Source organism: Myotis myotis, unplaced genomic scaffold (assembly GCF_014108235.1).
Source record: "Myotis myotis isolate mMyoMyo1 unplaced genomic scaffold, mMyoMyo1.p scaffold_m19_p_7, whole genome shotgun sequence".
Taxonomy (NCBI): domain Eukaryota; kingdom Metazoa; phylum Chordata; class Mammalia; order Chiroptera; family Vespertilionidae; genus Myotis; species Myotis myotis.
In genome coordinates, this window is record NW_023416379.1 from 39927190 (window position 1) to 39949996 (window position 22807).

At 40.3% G+C, this 22807-nt stretch overlaps 1 protein-coding gene across 5 annotated transcripts in view; it reads right to left on the reverse strand.

The window, feature by feature from the left end:
- CRYBG1 (crystallin beta-gamma domain containing 1) overlaps positions 1-22807 on the reverse strand; it is a 195978-nt gene that overhangs the window by 107678 nt on the left and 65493 nt on the right. For all 5 annotated transcript variants that reach the window (XR_004968709.1, XM_036316254.1, XM_036316252.1 and 2 more), the window contains exon 2: positions 13678-13816. Coding sequence is in view for 4 of the 5 variants with exons in the window: in XM_036316254.1 (XP_036172147.1) it covers positions 13678-13816 (139 nt within the window). In the remaining variant the exon portion in view is untranslated. The remainder of the gene's footprint in view (positions 1-13677; positions 13817-22807) is intronic.

Below are 22807 nucleotides of genomic sequence, written 5' to 3' on the forward strand. Positions count from 1 at the left end.
AAGCCAAGTTCAGGCTGAGAGTCAGGTTCTTTATTGGGCCTAGCAACACACTGCTTGGAGTCTGGGCACTAACACCCTTGCTTTTTCCTTGTTTACAAAACAGAGATAATGAAACCAACTCAGGAGCTCATGTTTGAGCTAATTAATGATTGCACAGTGCTAAATATAAAGACGCTTTGTGGTTTAGGCAGCTAATACGACCCTTTAGGAGTGACAAATATTAATTACACTGTGAGAGCCCCGCCTGATTCATTAGACCCACCCTGTTTCATTTTTATGATTGTATACTTGCTTTAGGGTTTCCCTATGTAGATTGCATCTTTTTAATATTTCTATTTCTTATTTAATTCCTTGCCTATGGCTGGCTTTCAGTCAGTTCAATTTCTCTGGATGTGTGTTACAGGGTATTGTGTTAACCAGGCTGAGCTGGACAGGCTGGAAAGGAGTGACTACACCAACACCCTGGGAACCAAAGGGAAGCTCCCTGTCCCTGAGGAAAATCCAGGACTGGGCCTGGCAGCCTGGTGCTCAGCAGGGGTGCTGCACCTTCCCCACCAGCGTGAGTGACAGCTTACTAGTACTGTTTATACAGGGAGGCTCCATGGGCCTTGAGGTGGAGATGCCTAAGCCGTTTGTTACAAAACTGGTTCCTAACCAAAAAATACTGACTCTCTGTTATGTAAAATTTTTTTCTTTTAATGCCAGTAATTGGGACAGTGGATGGGAAGTTTGTGGCATAAGGAAACAAGCAGGTTTTGGACTTGGCTGCTTAGGAAACAGTGTAGGAATGGTTAATCCCAACAATTACAAAACTGTAGAATAGAGAGCAATGTTCTATACTTACTGGATCAAGTTGAAATTAATAAATCAAACCAAATTAAGAAAGTTGGCAAGCTGCTGAATACCTACAAAGTATTAAGCTGTCATTGAGAAATAAAATAGTTAAGGAAATTAAGTTGAAAGTAAAAGGTACAGAGGAACATTCATTTATTCACTCAACAAACATTTTTTATTATTATTTTTATTTCAGAGAGGAAGGGAGAGAAAGAATCATCAATGATGAGAGAGAATCGTTGATCGGCTGCCTCCTACATGCCCCCCACTGAGGATCCAGCCCGCAACCTGGGCATTCGCCCTGACCGGGAATCAAACTCTGACCTCGTGGTTCATTGATTGACACTCAATCACTGAGCCACGCAGGTCGGGACAACAAACACTTATTGAACACCTAATATGTGGCAGAGTTTGTACTAGGAATGGGGATACAACAGAGAACAAGAGACAAAAATCTCTGCTTCATGGAGTTTACACTGCAAGGAAGAAAAACACAATAAACAAACAAAGAAGCAGAAAATATATAGTAATATGTAGCATGAAGATAATTCATGTAGGTTGAGGTGATCATGACTGAGTGGCCTTTCTGAAGAGGTGAAATTAAAGCTAAGATGTGAAGGACATGAAGGAATCAGTCCCTTGAGGACTGGGGAAGTGCATTTCACCCTAGCATATGGGTAGTGCCAAATCTTAGGCAAGAAAGAGTTGGCATGTTCAAGTAACTGCTCAGTGAGGCTGGGGCAGAGCAGGAGGCAGGTGGTGAGTTAGGTAGGGACAAGGGCCAGTTCACAAAGGACCTGTGGACCCGCATAACAATTGGAGATTTCTCTTGTGTGATGGGAAGCCATTGGAGAGTTACAAGCAGAGAATTAGTAGCGTCTGATTTATATCTTTAAAAGATGAACTCTGCTGCTCTATGCAAAGTCATAGGGTAAGAGCACAAAAGAAGTGGTGGAGGCAGGCCCTTAAGAGTCTGTTGCCGTGTAGCAGTTTTGAGCTTCAATAGTCCGGGGAAACTACCTGCTCATTATTGGGAAAACTAATAGCAAATGATGATTTGTGTGCATCTTTTTTTATTATTATTAATTTCAAAGAGGAAGGGGGAGGGAGAGACAGAAACGTTAATGATGAGAGAGAGTCATTGATGGGCTGCCTTCTGTACGCACCACACTGGGGATTGAGCCTACAACCCAGGCATATGCCCTGACCTGGAATCAAACCATGACCTCCTGGTTCATAGGTTGACGCTCAACCACTGAGCCATGCCGGCTGGGCTTGTGTGCCTCATTTTATGTGCCACGTCTACATGCCTGCTAGGAGAGTAAAATAATATCCCATTTTTGTGGGCTGGGAAATTTTAGATCACATTGAACAAAAGTAAGGATGAGAGTCCTGGCCAAACACACTTTGCACACATCTGGATTACAGATTTATGGTGTTTAACTTTTTTCTTTTCTTTTCTTTTCTTTTCTTTTTTTCTCTTCTCTCCTCTTCTCTTCTCTTTTCTCCTTCCTTCCTTCCTTCCTTCCTTCCTTCCTTCCTTCCTTCCTTCCTTCCTTTCTTCCTTCCTTCCTTCCTTCCTTCCTTCCTTCCTTCCTTCCTGTCCTTCCTTCCTTCTTTCTTCATCTGGTCCTTTTCAACAGCCATCTGTTTCCTGGTGAATTTCTACCATACTTTTGTCAGTGCTTACTCCAAAACTCCACTCTTCTCAAACACCAATTCTCCCCGTGGCCCATTTTTATGGGGAGGAGTAACTGTGTTTCTTTCTCTACAAAGAAGAGTGTCAAGTTCTCATTCTGACACTTCCCCTTGGTTTGAGAATGTGTCTCTCCTCTCCACTCAACCAGGTTTTACTTCTAAATTATTCCCTCCTTCTGAAGTGTTCCTAGCATTGTCCTTTCTCCTCTTTTCTGCTTCTTCTAAAATTGCCTTGTTTTCCCATCTTAATGAACAGCCTTTCCCTCTGTCAAAGGGGGGCTGCCTCTAAACCCCCGCTCCAGTCTCTGCCTCTCCTCCAGCTGCACCCCCTCTCTGGTTTCAGTGCTCATCTCTCTACTCCCACAACCTTCAAGAACTGTAGGAACTCAATCCTTTCTTTTTGCCAAATCCACTATCCTTGTCAACTTACCTATTTATTGAATTTTTATATTTTTACCTTCTACCTGTGTGAATGATAATATCTTTCTTTTCAAGTTTAATCATTCATTGTAATTCAACCCCCCTCATTGTGTATTCAACCACTCACTGACACTGTCCATTATGTACGACTTTGTAAGACCTCCCACTGGCACTCTTTATCTAAACTTACTATAGGCCCACAAACCTTCAGGAAAGCCACTGGAGCCATAAAAAAGTAAGAATTTAAAAGTAACAATTTTCAGATTTTGGAAAGGTAATAGGATATACCATGCTACATTAATATTTCTATAGCAAATATGTATGACAGTTCACGCTGAGAGAGAAAATTAAAGATAGTAAATTGCCTCATGAGAGTTCAGGTCAGATTTGGTGGACAAAGGAGTTTTGATATCAATTTACAAAAAAAGGAAAAAATAAACACTCTGAAAGTTTTAGATTCTAATTCGTTCTGATGAGATCGCAAATCTATTTCTCCATTTGGTTCTCTCTGTCAATCTAAAACTTTCTATCCAGTTTTCAAGTTACGACTTCAAAGTCAACATTTTCTAAAAAGAAGAAATCAAATTTTCCTTTGGGAAAATTTCATTTGTCACCAGGAACACCATTTTTCTAGCTTCCTAAACTAAAATCTTTAAAATATTTTCATTCCATCCCTTTCCCCTTACATGTCATCTATCGTCAGATCTTTTGCCTTCAGCCCACCATACAGCCTTGACCTTACACAAGCCCTATTGTTTTTCTTTTTACTGGGGAGACATTGGTTAATAAAATTATATAGTTTCAGGGGTACAATTCTATATACACCATCTGTGTACTGTATTATGTGATCAGCACCCCAAGCCTGTGCTGTTTTAATAGCCTTTTGGGCAGTCTGAGGCTCCACTCTGTCTGCATTCATAGCTTTATATTTCCCTATACCCAACCACCTTCCATTACACCAGAATTATCAATGCTACTGCCTCTGAAATATTTCATTCATCATGAATGCTTCTTTGCTCAAGACCTTACAAATTATTTGTCTGCATTTAAAAATTGAATCCTGCCCTGGCCAGGTGGCTCAGTTGGTTGGAGCGACATCCCATGCACCAAAGGGTTGCAACTTCAATTCCAGGTCAGGGCACAAACCTGGATTGCGGGATGGTCCCCAGTCGGGGAGCCTATGGGAGGCAACCAATCGATGTTTCTCTCTCTTTCTCAAATCAATATCCTTGGGTGAGGATTAAAAATAAAAATAAAAATTGAATCCTACCCCACACTGATTCCTGAAAAAATTCTACTTCCTAAGGCTCCCTTTTGTATCATTCTAACCAAACATATTCCACTTTGGTTAATTTATCCTCTTATATGTTCACATATTACCTTGATTCTGATGCCTTTCTTAATTATAAGATTGAATAACAATATAATATCAAAGGAAATTGACACAGGGTATCTTACTTTTCAGTCTTAAATAAAGTTAGTCATTTTCTTTAGGCTTGTTTTTGAGTAAGTTGGTACTTTGTGTGATTTAGTGCACTTCCCATAATCCTCCTTTCACTCTCTTCTATTTTTGCTGAAAAGAGGAACTCCCAAGGTACCTCATTAGCAAACATGAAATGAATAAATAAGCAGTACATGTACCAAACATAAGGAATAAAGGATAAGCCACTGGCAGAATGTTTGCATTAAAACTGCAGAAGCACTGGGGACTCTTAATGTGCTCTGAATGAATGCTGAGCACATTGGTATCTGAATTCCTTCCCTTATTTTGTGTATTTTGACCTTCTAGTACTTCCTTTTATCCTGTAACCCACCTACTCATTCTTTCATTACTATTTATTCTTCAAAGTATGTGATGCTTCATTTAGTACGTTAGAGGACAGTCAATGCATATTTACTCAGAACCTTGAAAATATTTGTTGTTTTGAGTATTGTTCTTAAAAAAAGAAAGTAGAAAAGACAACGCATCCCAAAATCAGCTAGCAAAATAGGAAGGTCAGAATATCAGTTTATTCAACTACCCTCCCCCATTCAATAATTCCAACTTAAATATCATTCTACTCAGTGACTTTATAAATGACCAGAAGGAAGTGATCAAGAATATCCTCATCAGATTTATTGATGAAACTAGATATTCAAGGTTTCTAATGCTTAGAAAACTAGGAATAAATTTTAAAACAATTCATTATTGTGAAGAGTGATTCTACACACTAAAGGAAATTCAACAGGGACAAGCAGCTTCTTCAGGTTTAAAGATGTAATAGATAAGTTGGCTAGGTAAAAAATAGAAAGAAAAAGCCTGCATTGGTGGGGGAGGGTCAGGGAGAGGGGATCGGTGCACATATAAATAGTAAGTTAATGAGAGCAATATGATAAAGTTTCTTTTTAAAGGCAATATGATAATGAGATTAATGAAATATTACGTAAAGTTATAGAAACTAGCATTGTATGAAATCTTGTCTGGTTGTTTTCATGATTATTTTCAGCAGTAAAACTTGTCTTCAAAAGAAATTATACACAGTTCAGCCAGAAGTAGAAAAGAGAAACCAGTGAGCTTCTCTGAGTGAAGACATGGCCTCAAGCTCAGGAGCCTGAGTTTCTGCCCTTCCACCTGCCCATTTATCCCTTTCTTCCTGTTGCAGCCACAGAGAATCCCTTGGCTCCACAGTACCCAGCAGGAGCTACCTTCACTGGCATTTACTTTGTTAGTTAAGCTCTGACCAATTGCAAAAACAAATAAAAAAACCCCAAAAAAACTAACAACAAAAAAACCCCATTTAATACTCAGGAAAAAAAAGGTATCTAAGTGACTATATTCATAAATAGTGCCAGAATACTTTACTAACATGGCATTCGCCCTGCATAATAGTAACAGATACTGATTCACAATCATGTGCCTCTTACTCAAATATTATTAAAGAGACATCGGGCAAGTCAATGACTCAGAAGGATTCTCTCAGCAAGGACTTACCTCAAAATCCCGGTCATGGTACCTGTTTCTGGAATTTTCATTTCTATTCCGGGAGTCAGGACACCTATTCCGAGAGTCAACACTCCTGCTGCGGTTGTTGGCACAGCAATGACACCTGCCACAGCCACACCTGCAGCAGGTTTGACCCCCCATCGAGGTTCTGCGCTGGACAAGTCTTCGGATTTTCCTCAGGACAGAAAAATAACTATTGCAGAAGGACTGGAGTGTCCAGAGCTACATATGCAACCAGACACGGTTCCAATTGGCTCAGATGTCATCAGAGTCCAGTCAGAGGTCTTTGTTCTTGGCAATGAAGGGATCCCTAATGAGGGGTTTTACCAAAACCAATATTCTATTATAATTAGGAAAAACCCTTCATTGATTCAAAGGAAAACAAGCCCCTCATTTCTCATCTCTCCAGCCAAAAGGAGGATATGATCCTCTCTTGATGTCTTCAGGAAAACAAATGAGGATCACTGGCCAACCTCCTCTTTATTATGGGGATGATGTCACAAGAGCTTTAATTCCCCCCTGTACTGTGTTAGCTGGTAGGAATTCAGCTTGAAATATAAGGATGTCAAAGAACAAGAACAGTAATTACTACTTAGGAAGAGCTTTGTAGATGCTCTGAGCTTCCCCATCATAGGTGATCCCTCACAGACAGACAGGCATGCTGGTCAGGATGATCCCGCCCAGGCATTCCTTAAAGAAATGGATCTCTCTTGACTAGAGCTGGAAACAGAATCTCAAAGGCCTTCATTGAAATGTTTTCAGTCTGGGATGCTTTGAGTCTAAGACTGTTGTAAATATGTTTAATAGTAAGTGCAAGAAATTCATTTGAACAAAGGGACTGAAAGATACGCAGGAACTGGGGTAGGTGAGGGGAAAGGGCATTTCAGTTACCCTTCTGAGACTTCCTTTAATTCCATTGCATGAGTGACCAAAAAAATGACTTCAAAAGTCCCCATCTCCTCTGACACTCCCCTCTAGTGAGAGTAGAGAAGCATTTTGGTTTTTCACTACTTAACAGTTCCTCACCCCAACACACAACCACACAACAAATTTAAACCCTGCTTGAATACCAGAACACTAAGTTATTTAAAAAGAAAAAGAATAGAAAGAAAAAATGTCCCATATAAAAACACATTTTTTATCAATTATGAATACCAATGATTATCACTTTATCACAATATCTTCAATAAGATAAAGCAACCCAATACAAAAACAAGCAAAGAAAAGGTAATTCACTGAAGAAAATGGCCAATAAACATAAAGAGTTCAACCTCACTCTTAATTGAAGAACTGCAAATTTAAACAATGACATACCAAGGGATTGGCAAAATGAAAAAGATTATGTACAATATTCATAAAGTGGGAAGAAAATAGGCACACTTATTCGCTTTTTTGGGGGATCTTAGGTTGATAAAACATTTTAATGGGCAATTTGAAAGTATCTATAACACTTAAAAATAAATGTGCTTTTGATTCAGTTAATTCAATTTCTAGGGAATTTATCCCACGAAATATTGACCCCCAAACCCCCATAAAGATAGCATCCTTTATAAAAGAAAGAAGTTGGAAACAACTTAAATGTCCACAGAGATTGGTAAACTATATGAAGGTACACTCATCACATTATACATTTGAAATTCTAAGCAGCAAATCAAAAGAGGTATATTTATAGATACTGACTTGGAAAGATAATCACAAAAATTGTTTAGTAAATAAACAAGTTAAAGAATTATATATATAGGCATTGTATGATCCCTTTGGCAGCATAAATGGACTCTGTTTATGTAAATGCACAAGAAAAAAAGTCTGAAAGAACAGATACCAAACTAATTATCTTCAAAGGTGAAGAGAAGATGTAAGCCTGTATTTTGTATGGTTTAGGACTGTTGGAAATTTTTGCATCAAGCAAATAATATTTGGAAGAGAAACTAACAAATATATTACTACACTTTTTTAAAAACTTACAAAACCCTACCACAGACAAGCCTTCTAGTTTGGGTTAATACAGGAAATTGGACTGGCTGACATATATTTATATGTTTATTTATACTTATGTAAATAAACAGGACCCACAGTCACTACCTCAAAGAAAGACAACACAAGAACTTGGGGTGGAAAGAAAAACAAATCACTCATTGATTTCCTGCTACATGCCTGTAATGACGATACCTTCAAATGCAAAGTATCACAAATAGATACAGATGTGGACGAAAGGGGCCACATGCTGACCTGACAAGCTCAGGGAAGACTTCCTAAAGTAACCACAAAGGATGGTCTGAAATTAAACTTTAACTAAAAGCAGTTATGGTGGGCAGTTACGTCCTAGGCCAGTATCTTCACTGACAAGGTCAACCTTTACCTTAACTGAGCCTATCTGTCTTTTTGCATCTATGATAACATACCCTTGAAATGTCTGGATAACTTGTAACTTCCCTTTTTCTGGAGCCCCTGGGGCACAACCAAATGTGCTGGGCGCCAGGACAGATACCACAAATTCCTTCATTATCATGTTAATTGATCCTGCACCCACCTAAGTATGTGTCCATCATTTTACTTTTTATCCAATCCCAGGGGTTTCCCCTGCTTTGCTTTATCCCTCCTCCTTAATCTATCACCAATGAATTTCATGTAACCCACCTACGTCCCTCCTTTGATTGCAAATGTATAAATACAAATGTAACTCCACCATTCTCCGGAGCATTATCTCAATTCATTGAGGTTCTGCTTCCTGGCATATGTTGACAGTTTGGCTCAAATAAACTCACAAAAATTCTTTACAGGTTTCAATGGTTTTTACGTTAACACAGAGAACATGAATTTTTCCAAAGCTAGCTATACAGAGGCAATCAATCTTTCTCTTACAAGGCCAGACCTACACTTATGAGAAAAACAACTGGTATACCATATCCTGTTGCTTATAATGCCATACTTCAGATATTAAAGCAATATTCTCCAGCCTATAGAATGCCCAACTTGTGAAATCTCATATGTAGGAATGACACCTCTTGCTGAATCCAATAATACTAGGCTTTCTTGGAGACAAAGAACTGTCCCCCTAGCCGCCATGCAACTTGACAGCACAGGCGCTGGAGTAGAAGGGTAGTCATACTCTGGAAAACTGCCACGTGCTCTTTCTGCTGCCCACACATGGCTTATAGTTGTTGAGTACGCAAAGCTCAGAACTTATTCTTGTATTATTATTTATTAATTATTGTATCTTTTGTATTACAACTGTAAACCTACTTTTGCAACCCCTGTATATATGTATTTGGTGAGCTTTCCTGATCTACTTTTTTTTTTTAAATATATTTTATTGATTTTTTACAGAGAGGAAGGGAGAGGGATAGAGAGTTAGAAACATCGATGAGAGAGAAACATCGATCAGCTGCCTCCTGCACTCCCCCTACTGGGGATGTGCCCACAACCAAGGTACATGCCCTTGACCAGAATCGAACCTGGGACCTTTCAGTCTGCAGGCTGACGCTCTATCCACTGAGCCAAACCGGTTTCGGCCCTCATCTACTTTTGAAAGCCTAAAAAAACATTAAACTCACATGATAGCTGAAATGCTGCACATTAGTAACAGCATTGCTTCCTACTATTTTTTGTTTTTACTGAAAATATACAGCATTTCATTCATGCAAAATTTGTTAATGTTCCAGTCATAGAAATGCAGTTTGACTCTTAGGACCTTCTAGTCTATTGAGGAAGGAGATTTGGAAATCAATATGGGAAGTGTTGAGCTCAAGGGACATCCAAGGCAAGTAGCAGCACAAAAAGTAACATGAAGAACTTTTTGAGTTCACAAAGAAAGAGCAGTTTGAGCAAAGAATGAGTAGAAATTTGCAGGTAGACAAAAAGTGGAAAGATGCTTTGGGCATGGGAAAGAGAATAAGTGAAGGCAGTAGATGGATATGTTAAGAAAACCTGGGAACAGTAGAAGCCCCTCAGGCAATGCAATCAGGACTGACATAGTTTACAGCAAATCAGAGAATCATAAAAAAATTACACGAGCATACCTAACCCATTTCAATTTAACTTTAATCACAACAGACCTTAAATCATATCTATGCATTCCTCCATCTTCAAAAAAATGTTGACTAGGTAATATCTTCACATGGCTCAAAATTCAAAATATAAAAAAGTAGAAAAAGTGCATAGTAAAAAGTCTCTCTCCCTCCTGTGTTCCCTATCTGCTCACGTCCTGCTTTACCAAGTAATTGTTGTTAGTTTTCCCTGTATTCTTTTATAGTTTCTTAATGCATTTACAAAGATACATGTTTTCTAATACTCTACTTTTACACAAAACATAACATGCTATACACTTTCCCCCTCCCTAAGAGTTTAGTCTTAGATCAGCACTGATAGAGCATAGAGAGTCCTGCCATGCAGATGGTCTAGAAAAGGCTCAGTAATTGAAGCTTGATGGTAAACCTACCTGTGTGAATAGGACAGGTCCTGGGCAGGAGGGGGCTATGGGGAGTGTGTGGGAAATCACGGTGAGATCTGACTAATGATCAAAGCAGAGATTTGCAAAAAGATACATCCAAGGGCTCAGCAGTCTCTAAGCACAGTATCACATGGTACCAACAATTTAAGATAAAGTACCACCAGGAAGGTGCAATGTAGAGTTGAAATGGATGGATAATAATAGTAAGTCCTTTAGGGAAGTCACTATTGGGAAGGTCCAACCTCAGTTAGTAAATAATGCCTCAGTGTCTGGGCTAGGGTTGGGGGTTACACTTCAGGATTTGGAAGGTCCTACTTCTTGCCTGATGCTTTTAGAACTGTCCTTGGTGAGATCAGCAGCCTGGTGACCTGAGACAACTGGCAAGCTCAGTGACCAATGTTCATGTTCTGTGTCCTAGGCCAGCCCAACAGTGGAGAAGACACAACACTATGCCCCTTGAGATGAGGCAGGAGTTGGGGTGGTGGTGAATGAGTCTGAGGCCTCTTAAGTAGTTCATGTTTTGAACTTGGTCTGGTGTAAGGCTGGGAATTGGATAGTCAGTGGACCTGTGTGGAGCAGAAGCTATAGAGAGAGAAAAAAGGGAGAAATGATAGAAGTGGGAAGGGAAATAGAGGCACATCACCTCTCCAGGTGGCCAACCACCTAGGAAACATGGAAAATGAAAGTGTTAGAAAAATGTTTTGTTTATGTTTTTTCTCTTTGCTACTTCAACAAATGCTTGTCAAACTGAATTGTTATTCTTATTGACTAAACTAGAATATCCAGGCAGGAATTTGGAAAATGCTCCACCTTGACAATTACAAGATTAACTGGGCAATGAAAAAACTGGCAAAGGTGGTTGTGGTAGAAACAGCTCTGAGATGTTTTGGATAATGTGTCAGCTTTAAGGAATGTCAGAGGAATTTTAACAACATGTTAAACAAATATAACAACATAAAATGTACAGAACAAATGTAGAGAGTGAATAAATTCTGGTTGTCCGAGGAAAGGCAAATTGCTTAACTTTAATGCAAATACAAATTTAAACATTCATTTGAATAAATAGATATAACTTTGAGGCTAGATCGACTTAGGAATCTTAAGAAGAATTTATGACCTTCTAAATGGGAAAGCATCAAAGGGTGTTCCTGATATAACTGCCTAGTAAATCTGCTGAATCTCACAGGAAAGGACAGGCTCATGCGGAGAGTGGACTAAGAGAAGGGTGCTTTTGAAGGTATGGGAGCTACCCTGGCACTCACAGTAGGTATGAACTACCCAGAATCTAAGAGGAGTTAACATTTGTTTCCCAAAAATACTGGCCGGGCTGGTGGTGTAGGGGAGTCTTGCACTTCTGAGAATGGTCCAGGTAGACCTCTCAGCCATGATCTCAACAGACATAAAGATGAGCACACATCAACAGGGACGAGGGGGTCTGTTCTCCAGCCTCTTCCTTTCTCTCAATCCTAGTAGAATATGCAAATGAGAATGATCAAGAGAGCTGGAGGCCAGAGAGCCCAGTGTGAAGGAGGGATGAGGGAGGGGGAGAAAGAGCAGAGAGAGAGGGAAAAGGAGACAACAGACAGAGCCAGAAGTGGACCCTGGAGCCAGCTCTTCCTATTGTGGTATTTGACCATCTCTGAAGGGGAAAGCGAGGTATAGGTGTGCCTGGCTGACCCCATTTCAGGTGACACTTGGAGACACTGTAGCTAGAATGACATTCTGCCTCTTTTTGCTCCCTTCTTCAAGTTCCTGCCCTACTTCTACCTGCTCTGGCTCCACCTACACTGGGTTCCCAGTTCACCTGCTTCTGGCTCCAATCCTGTGCCTTTCCCACTGGTATCAACTGGCCTCCTTCTCCCCACCAGTCCTCATAGTACTGACTCTGGCTTAGCCTTGGGCCTCTCCAGGGCTCCTTGACTGCATCCTGGGAGAGTAAGCCAGGGTTAAGGGACTATGTCTAGATGGGATATCAGTACCGTGAAAAAAAATACAGCCATAGACTACAAACTAAGGGAAAGGGCACTCAGACCCCTCATTGCCATCCCTCTCAGGGAATTTAGTTTGACCCCAACTCTAAATGCTGCCATCAGTTGTTACCTGGACTTCAGTGAATATTATAGGATAGTTAATGGCATATTACTCATAGAATTATTTTTATTTTAAGTTATTAAAGGAAAATGTGGAAAACAACTTGAAACTCTACCTGGGGCCAATAACTACATTTATCAGGTGTTTTTCTAGTTATAAACTATTTCTTAAATAGAAAGAAATACAAAATGCAAAACCAATTTGACAGTAAGTATAAATTACAGTACGCCAGGTTAATTTTTTTAATTTAATTTTTTATTTTTAATATTTTATAAAATTTAATTTTATAAAAAATTATTTCTGGTTCTCTGATTGATATTACACTATTTTGAGTTAGGAAGCATTCTCTGTTGAATTTTACCTACACAATTTGGCATGTTCTAATATAAAATATGAGCTAATAATCTCATCATGTCCATTTTTCTTACTATTTTTCATCAGCTTGGGGAGAATGCTTCTTTTAAACCAATATAATTAAGTCAGAACTTGCTATGCAAACATCTAGATATTAAGAAGTAAAATACTGACCTGGACAGTATAGTTCTGTGGTTTAGAGTGTCAGTTCTTGCACTAAAGGGTCATGGGTTTGATTCCCAGTCAAGGGTACATACCTGGGTTGCAGATCTGATTCCCAGCCCCAGTTGGGACATGTGCAGGAGCAACCAATCAAGGTGTCTCTCTCACATCAATGTTTCTCTCTCTCTCTCTCTCTCTCTCTCTCTCTCTCTCTCTCTCAGCCTCCCTCCCTTCCACTTCCACTCTCTAAAAAAATCAATCAGAAAAATATCTTCGGGTGAGGATTAACAACAACAAAAGGAAGAAATAACACTGATATAACCACAACTCTAAATGCCTTACAATAGGAAGTAGTAAAAATGCTTTTCATGGGAAAGAACCACTAATTCCAATGATTGATGCCATCCTACTTTGTATAGCTTCTAATTAAAGCACAGCCTATATAAAAGGAAAAAGGCAGGCAAAGGTGACCGTGACAATGAGGAAGAACACCTGAAGGCAGCAAAGAGCAAAGATTCAAACTCATCCCTTCAGATGCCTTATTTCTTATCATGGTGCTTTGATATGATATATTTTCACCACTTTTTTTAAGAATGTGTTTTTCAATAAGACAGAGGTTTTACTTCAGTGTTTACTTCTTTAAGTGTTTATTCCCAGCAGCCAAATGTTGAAAATGAAGCCTTACCTTTTTAAGTGATCCGGACTCTGCAGGTAGAGGACCAGGCACCTCACTGGTGGAGTGAAAGAACTGGGATTCCCCACCGTGTGATGTAAACTCATGGTGTTCTTGAGCCACCTGTCCTTCATCCACTATGTCCAAAGCTCTGTGAAGAGTGGAGACACAGTTATGTCAACAACCCATCAAGAATGCTGGAAACTCAAGGAACCCAAAGACATATTTCTTCATGTATACAGCGGACCCTTGAACAACACAGTCTAAACTTATATGCAGATTTTTTTCAATATGGTTGGCCCTCCATACCCATGGGTTTTGCATCCATGGATTCAACCAACCACTGGTCAAAAATAGTAATTTCGATCAGCACCTGGGAGTCTGTGGATGCGGAGTGCCAACTGTATGCACTATTCTATGTCACTTTATATAAGGAACTTAAGTATCTATGGATTCTGATATCCAAGGGGGGTCTGGAACCAACGCCCCAGGGATACTGTGGGCCAACTGTAGTTAAGTTTTCGGGGAGTCAAAAGTTATATGTGAATTTTCAACTGCACAGAGGCCAGTCCCCCTAATCCCTACATTGTCCAAGGGTCAACTGAATTTCCAATCAGTCGAAATAAGGAATCAGTCTTCAAAACCTACATAGGATTGTAGATAATTTGGTTCTCTCACAACACATTTATAAACAAACTTTGATGACTTCTCCAAGTGGCTAACAGAATTCTTTTTTTTTTTAATTTGATTTTTTAAAACAGAATTATTTTTTAAATCCATTGCAAAAACAAATTAGAGATAAGTAGGTAAATAGTAAGATAGCTAGACAGAGTTTGACATGAAAGCAATCCAATTTCATTTTATGATTTCTTGGTTGTTCTGTCATTGATCTTAAGAAAAAAAATTTGTAAGTTTCCTGAACATTGAAAATAAAGTGAGAACTAGGGAGGGATCTAGGCTATGCCAAGAAAAGGGAACTGTTTCCAGAATTATAATTTGTATTACACTTAAAAAAAATGAAAACCAATCAAGGCAGCAAGAGTGTTCTAGCACTCTCTGGTAGTTACTTACCCCAAACCCATTTCCTTTCCCCAAACCCCCAGCTTGTCTCCACACCCCCACATTTTCTTCGCTGATAACCCTGATTTTGTTTAGCTATCCACCCTCCAAGTGTCTCAGAGGAAGCTGCTTTTGTCCACAGTCAACCATGATCAGTCTAATCCTGGTGTCCCCTTCCCCTCACCAGCAATTGATTTAGACATATGCCAGAACATATCTCTCTTGCTGATACTGTCACATTGATTTAGGTCTCCCTGACTCTCTAAAGTGTTTGTACTCTGTGCTACTTATCTGGGCAATTTTGGCCGATGAGATGGGAGGAAGTCTACAGAAGGAACCAGTGGAAGGTCTTTCTCTAAAAAGGACACAGAAAAAAATATTCTTCCCTGCAGGCCAGGGTCACACCAGCAAGTGATGAATGTGACCGCCGTCTTGGGGCCATGGGTATTATGTTAAGGAGAACAGATAGAGGAGAAAGCAGGGCAGAAATATGAGAGCAACTTGAGTCTTCAACTATATTGTTGAGCATCTGAATGAACCAATCCCAGACCTGCCCTAGCTCTGAAGTGCTCGTCTTGTTACATAATTAATGTCCTATTCATTAAGTCATTTTGAGTTGGATGTTCTCTGTAATTGAGCATCCTAACTGATACAGGGTTGACATATTTCTTAAGAGTGTAATTAAGGCTGGGGATAAAGATACTGGTGCAAGATATGGACTTGGAATAAAGAATGCGAATGAAGTGGAAAAAGAACTAAAAATCAAGGTTTTAGTATTTCACAGAAGAAATAGAAGCTTTTGTGGAATTTCTACAATATGCCAATGATAAAAAGATAATTAGGATAGAGTACTAACACTTTAGAGGGGCAGGGAGACATACATAAATCAATAGGGTAATTTCAGCTAAAGAGGTATGTTTGGGCATAATTTAGAGAGCTCAATCATGTACATCTTCATTTTGGAAAACAGTCTCTGTATTATAGAAAATGTGAAGCTATATTATTGGCAACAATTTATTTTTGTCTTCCTCCAGTTACCATAAAAGTAATATTTATATGAAGATATATCAGTCAGTATCAAAGGGAACTGAAATAAAAAATAACTTCTTTAGGCTTGGCCGATGTGGCTCAGTGATTGAGCATTGACCTATGAACCAGGAGGTCATAGTTCAATTCCCGGTCAGGGAATATGCCCAGATTTTGGGCTCGATCCCCAGTGGGGGGCATGCAGGAGGCAGCCAATCAATGATTCTCTCTCATCATTGATGTTTCTATCTCTCTCTCTCTCTCTCTCTCTTCCTCTCTGAAATCAATAAAAATATATTTTTTTAAAAAGAGGAAAATCTATTTTTACTTTAGTAATTGTTCCACTGACCCTAAACCACAGTGCTCACCTGTCCTTCTGCTCACAAATAAGCCAAGAGGAGAAGCTAGCAAGAGAAAAACCACTAGGGCTTGAAAACTTATTCCAACCACTGCAGTCTTATAAATTGTAAAAGTAAACCAGAAATTCATAAGAAATCTGTCACTTTTAATATTTTTTAAATTTATTAATTTTCCATTGAATTTATTAGGGTGACATTGGTTAATAAAATTATATATTTTTCAGGGGTATAATTCTGTAATACATCATATGTATATTGTATTGTGTGTTCATCACCCCAAGTCAAGTTTCCTTCCATCACCATTTATCTCTCCTTTACCCTCTCCTTCCTCCCCCTACCCCCCCCCCCCCCGCCCCTCTGGTAATCACCATACTATGGTCTGTCTATGAATTGTTGTTTTGTTGTTGTTATTTTTGTTTAATCCCTCCCCCTATTTCAAACAACTTCCCCGTCCCCCTCCCCTCTGACAGCTGTTAATCTGTTCTCCAAATCTGTGAATCTGTTCCTAGTTTGTTCATCATTTTATTTTGTTCATTAGATTCCACATATAAGTAAAATCATATGGTACTTGTCTTTCTCTGACTGGCTTATTTCACTCAGCATAATATCTGCAGGTCTATCCATGCTGTCGGAAAAAGTAAGGTTTCCTTCCTTTTCATGGCTGGGTAGTATTCCATTGTATAAATGGACCATAGCTTTTTCATCCACTTATCTACTGATGGGCACTTCAGCTGCTGTAATAGTTTCTCTTTCTGGAGAAAAATATATGTGCCCATTGAATGAAGCGAGAGAGGGCAGAGACAAACGCACACTATGAGTGCGTCCTAAGTTTTATATTGTTGGAGGTGGGCACACAAATGGAGTTCATCTTCCTGCTAGGTACTTATATACTGTGTGATTAAAAGCTGGCAAAAGTATACTTTCTTCATATTTTGATTGTGATCTAATCCCTGCCTACAGTATAGGATCCTTTTGCCTGCAAGTAACATTAAGTCCAACTCACAGAAGTCTAATTAAAAATGAAATTGAGCCCTAGTCAGTTTGTCTCAGTGGATAGAGTGCCAGCCTGTGGACTGAGGGGTCCTGTGTTCAATTCCAGTCAAGGGCACATGCCCAGGTCGCAGGCTCTGTTCCCAGTAGGGGGCATGCAGGAGGCAGCCGGTCAGTGGTTCTCTCTCATCATTGGTGTTTCTGTCTCTCTCTCTCTCCCTCTCCCTTCCTCTCGGAAATCAATAAAAATATATTTTTAAAAAAGTTATGGCCACATATAAAACAAGAGGGGTGCACGAAGTTGGTTTAATCAGTTTGTTCAGTTGCTGCTGAAGTCAGTGACTGTTACACTTCTGGTCATCACATATAGATGAGATAATTCCAGACGATCTCCTCCCGTCTCTCTCTCTTAGCAGTGAGGCAGTCTTCCCCAGAAGCCATCTCGCTGACTTCTCTTTATGTTTATTCTGGACCAAACCAATCGCTGGACCTACTCCCAGGAGGCTGGAACCCTAAAGACATCACTGTGCAGAGTGAGCACCTAAAAAACTGGGTTCTATTAGGAACAAAGGAGTAAGGGAGGGAGTGGAAATGAATGCTGGTGTGTTATGTCACCTCCCTAACTTCGTCTTGAAACATGTTGGTAGAGGGAGAGTCAATTCCTCTCATGATTGAATTTGAGTTATCAAAGCAGAAACTTCCATGACTTTAGCCTCAGAGCATGTTGAACCCAGGAAGCCTGCAGCCCTTCTGATTTGGGGGATAAACTAACAAGGCAGCATGCTATCTAAAGTCAGTTCTCTATGCTTGGGTAGGTTTTGTTACTCAACCACCAGAAAAAGGGGAGGACTATTACAGATAGTCCAGGGAAGGTCCTTGCTTCACCCACAATTCTGAAACAGGAAATGCTGAGTGTTGTGGTGCAGCCAATTACCTCTGACCTCCCCTGGGGGGAGGAGGAGGAGGAGGAAGTGTTTGCTGACGTCCTTTTCCTCCTGACCCAGATGCAGGCAGTGTAGCTGCGCACCTAGTCAACAGGTGCCATTTTTGCAAAGTCGGCTCCAGGAGTCGGTTGGGAGGGCAAGAAAGTCCACGGGAGGGCTGAGCTGTCTTCTCACAGGCAAAGCTCAGCCTCAGGGCAGCTTCTCACCCACCCCCAGATGCGCAGGCCAGCCAGGAGCATTTTCTAGCTCCTCTCTAGTGTCAGACACCAAACTTCTACTCACAGCAAACTTGTTGCACAAGTCTGTCTACTGAAGCACAATCTTCACAAAACATTACACAGAATTAATAGACCTAGAATCATGCTGAGTTAACATTTAAAACAATACCTAGCATTCATTCTTTCAGAAGGCCTCTGTAGATCTCCTACTAGATGCCTACATCGAAGTACACAGGGGAGAGCAAACCCACTCTGCCCTCAAGGACACCAAGGTCTCATAGACATAAAGGCCCATCAAGTGGGCAGCAATATCTTCATTATGAATAATAGTTTCCTATGGAGGGAGACATAAATAAGTCTCCCTTGCCTAAAAACCAACCTTCATAAGTGTTTGCAAAAGGACAGGCCAATTGGAAAGTTTGTCTTTTCCAAAGAGTAAATTTTAGTTGAACTCCCAATGAGTAGGCTATAGGTGGTCCTAAGAAAGGCTAAGCTTGATTACCAGGTGAGAAATTTAAGATTTGTGAATGGAAGTACAGTTTCTTTTGTGAATAGTCACTACTGGTCTTTTATTAAGAACAACACCTCTTGGGGGGGGGGGGGGGGAGACAAAATAAAATCTCCTGAACACTGCATACTGGTCTGGAGTTTTAGCAGAGGATAACTTATTAATTTGCTAATTATAACCTGTACTTTCCTTTTTCTGGTGTTTTTGTTGTTGTTGTTTTTTTTTTTGGGGGGGGGGGGGAGGGGGTGTTTGTTTTTTTGTTAGCACAGATAGTATGCTGCCAAAAGTGAGAGAGTTCCAGTTAAGTACTTTCTTTTCCTCAGGCTCAGACATAAGCAGAGTATTGCCTGCTCCTTTTGCTAAGCTCTGCTTCCTTTTTATTTGGCTTGCTTCTAAAATCCAGATCACCCTTCTCCCTGGAGATTAAGTGGGTAGAAAATTAATAATGGCAAGATTGTGTACCCTTTCCTACGTTAAAAAGAGCCACATGGCTATTTTCAGACAAATCCACGCTTTGTGGGGCTTGAAGCTTATGTAATTTGGGTGGCCCTCTTTAAGAAAAAGAAAACAAAATATTATGCTTTTTCAGAATTTATAGCACTAGGGCCTTGGGAGTGGCCCTCGAAGCTTAAGCTTCATTTGCTTCCTATAAACCCACCCCCGGTTTCCTCTTTCTGTCCCCTCAGGGTGTCCCTCCAGCATTTCTATGTGTGTAGCCCAAAGATACAGCCAGTTAGGTGAGTGAGTGTCTTTATCTAATGATTCTTGTTTCAGAGATAATGTACTTATAAGATAATAAAATGTGACACCAAAGTCGGTTTAAGGTTAACTATAGGGTATAAATTGAGGCTGTACTGCCACCTATTGTCAACTCAAAGAATTATTTGTGTGTTCTAATCATTGGAACTGTGATTTGAAAGTTACCAAAGGTGTCTTCATCTGCACTGAATTATTTACTCAAGAGAGCTTAAAACACCGGATATTAAAGCCACTCTTCTGAATTAAGGCAATGGTTGTAAGGCTACCTAAGTTTCCTGTCCACAAAGAAGGGAGAAAATGTAATTCACTAAAAACACAGCCCTGGTAGTATGTGTAGTATTCCTTTGCTGCAACTACTAGACCGGTAGAGAGTCACCATTTACTGAGCAACTTCTATCCTGCTAACGTTGGACCTTGTATCAAATTGCGGACATGCACCATTAGATCAATCCAGACCTGGAAAGGCCCCTAGTGATTACCTGGTGCAGATCTGAAGACATGTTGGCTCTGAAAAACCATGAGACTGACAGAGCTGATGGCCGGCTGGTTCCCCACGTGCATGGACTGGGAAGCCAGGCATCTATGCTCAGACTCACAGAGAGGCATACAATGACAGTGTGACAATAGAGCCCTGTAAGTCTGTTCTGTCTCCAGAAACATACACATACACACACCAACACAAATGTATGTCCCTTGAAAAATCAAGCTTTCCCAATTTATAGAATTTTTTTTCAGAAGCAATGTTGTATTCACATTTATATTTTTCTTGGCTGAATGAAAGAGAAAATATGGCAATGGTATACAGAATTCAGAGTCCTACCAGCCTGGCCATTAGCTATGCATTCTTGGGCTAATTACTTAACTTCTCTGAGCCTCACTTTCCTCACCTGCAAAATGGGGATTATAATAAGATTGTGTGAGAATTTAATTAGGTAACACTCATAAAACACACTGGCACATACTAGGTGCTCAATAAGTATCAGCTATTTTAACTATGTATATGGATGCCAGTTGACATTTCTTGGATAATAACTTACTAGATATAAGTTGTTTGACGAGCAAACTTATCAGGTTCAACTATGAAGTGATACGGAAATGAGAATGCCTGAGTTGCAAGATACCTTAGAGATAACCTAGTGACCCAGCCATCTAATCCTATATAATAAAACCCTAATATGCAAATCGACCAATCAGAGGAGCGCACTATGATGCACACTCACCACCAGTATAGATGCTCAACATAGGAGCTGCCCCCTGGTGGTTAGTGCGCTCCCACAGGGGGAGTGCTGTTCAGCCAGAAGCCAGGATCACAGATGGTGGCTGGCCAGCAGAGCAGCATTGGCGGGAGCCTCTCCTGCCTCCAGGGCAGCACTAAGGACCCTTCAGGGGAGTCCACCAAGGGGTCCTGGACTGCAAGAGGGCACAGGCCCGGCTGAGAGACTTCCCCCTCACCCCACCCCTCACCCCCAGTGCACGAATGTCATGCACTGGGCCTCTAGTTTTGCAGATAAGCTTATTGAGGCCCAGGAAATTCAAAGTCACAGGGCTAATTAATGGCAGAGTAGGAGGTAGAAAACCTGATTCCCAGTTCAGAGACTCATTTCAAATTCTCTGCAGATGAGTTTCATAATTAGAAAATCCCCAGTTCGGTGGAGAAATAAATAAAATTCTCTATGCTCATTCAAGTTTTAAAAATCCAAAACATCTTTATAATTTTATCTATATAAGGAATACTTATGTCGTTAATACAGGCAGTATTTAGTGGCAGCAAATGGTAACAGTTTCTAATGCAGAAACTCTGCCATCTAGTGGTTGCACAAGAGCATCGATCCTTTTCAGTACAGTAATGGTTTTGTAAAAAGTAACACTGATGCCATTGGCCTCTACTCCTGATTGCCTCCATCGTCCTGCACCTCTTGATTTTTTTTTTTTTTTTAAGTAAAAAATATAGTTACTGTCATGCACTGTCAAGTAGACTGGCAGACACCACTAACGAATGGTAAAAATTCTATGGATCATTATTTCCATAAAAATAAACTATTTTTCAGCTATCATTTTGAAATGGAATATAAATCCAGCTAAAAATGACCCAAAAATACAGTGTCCGTCAAACCCCAGTGCGGTGTGTGTCTCTAACCTTGATGCTTTAAGTAGCGGCTTAAAGGCTGGAGCCATCTCCCAATGTGCTGTGTGGGGCAGAAATACCCAAGTTCCCTTCGTATCCTCCCACTGAAACACAGATCATCTCCCCAACAAAGGCTATGGGCCTTTACCATAATAATTCCATTTTGTGAAATCTAGGCTTTGAGTGCCACAGAGTCTGTGAAATTTAACCAAGTTCTCTCAGGATGAATAATGCGTAGACTTCGGTTATCAATCACTCCACGCGTCCAGCAAGCCATGAAGCCCACCCAGAACCAGGCTGGGCTCCACAAAGTTTGGCTTTACTAGTGCTGGTCCCAGAGGAAGGAAGGATCTCATTCTGGACAAGAGAAAGGGAACTGAGCAAAACAACTTGAGGAATCACTGCCCCAGCCCCCAGGAGAATTGGGGGAGTGAGGTCTGTGACTCAAGGACGGGCCCAGGTGTAGTAGGGGTCTCGTGCTTCATGCATGATTGCACACGCTCTCACTCACAGGAGCTTAAGATCATGGCATTTAAAAAAAAGTCTCTTTATAACATTCAAGTTGGACAAGTTTAGATTTCAGTTGTCAAAATATAAAAGAAGTTTTCTTGATTGCTGGTGTTTTCCTTTTAAGGCTACTCAAATTCCCACCATCTAATGGCAGAGAAGAGAGACTGTAGCTTTTCTTTTGGTGGCATATATAATCCCCAAAGAAAAACTTTCTATTATCTTGCTTAGCTCATAAATAACACATTAATAATGCAGGAGAGGGTGTTTTAATTTGCTATCATTTGCAACAACAACAAAAACCACAAAGCTGGGGTGATTACTGGTATATTATATAGAGTTTTCCAGCTATTCTCTGCTGTCCAGTCACCCTTGCATCCTCCAGCCCATTCTAACAGTACCTTCCTCCTGTACTCTCCTGTTTGAAAACCATGAGACATTCAGCACGGCCTTCAGAACAGAGTCCTAATTCACAGCCTTATACTGAGGCTCCTCCATCTTCTGAACCCAGTCTACCTTTGTCAATCATAACCCGCTTCTGCACACTGTCTTACAGGCAGTTTTGCTCTATGTTAGCTTTATTATAATAAGTGATGGCTCTTTCTCTCATCTCAGAGAGTAAGGTCCTTACGGGGCTCATGTGTATG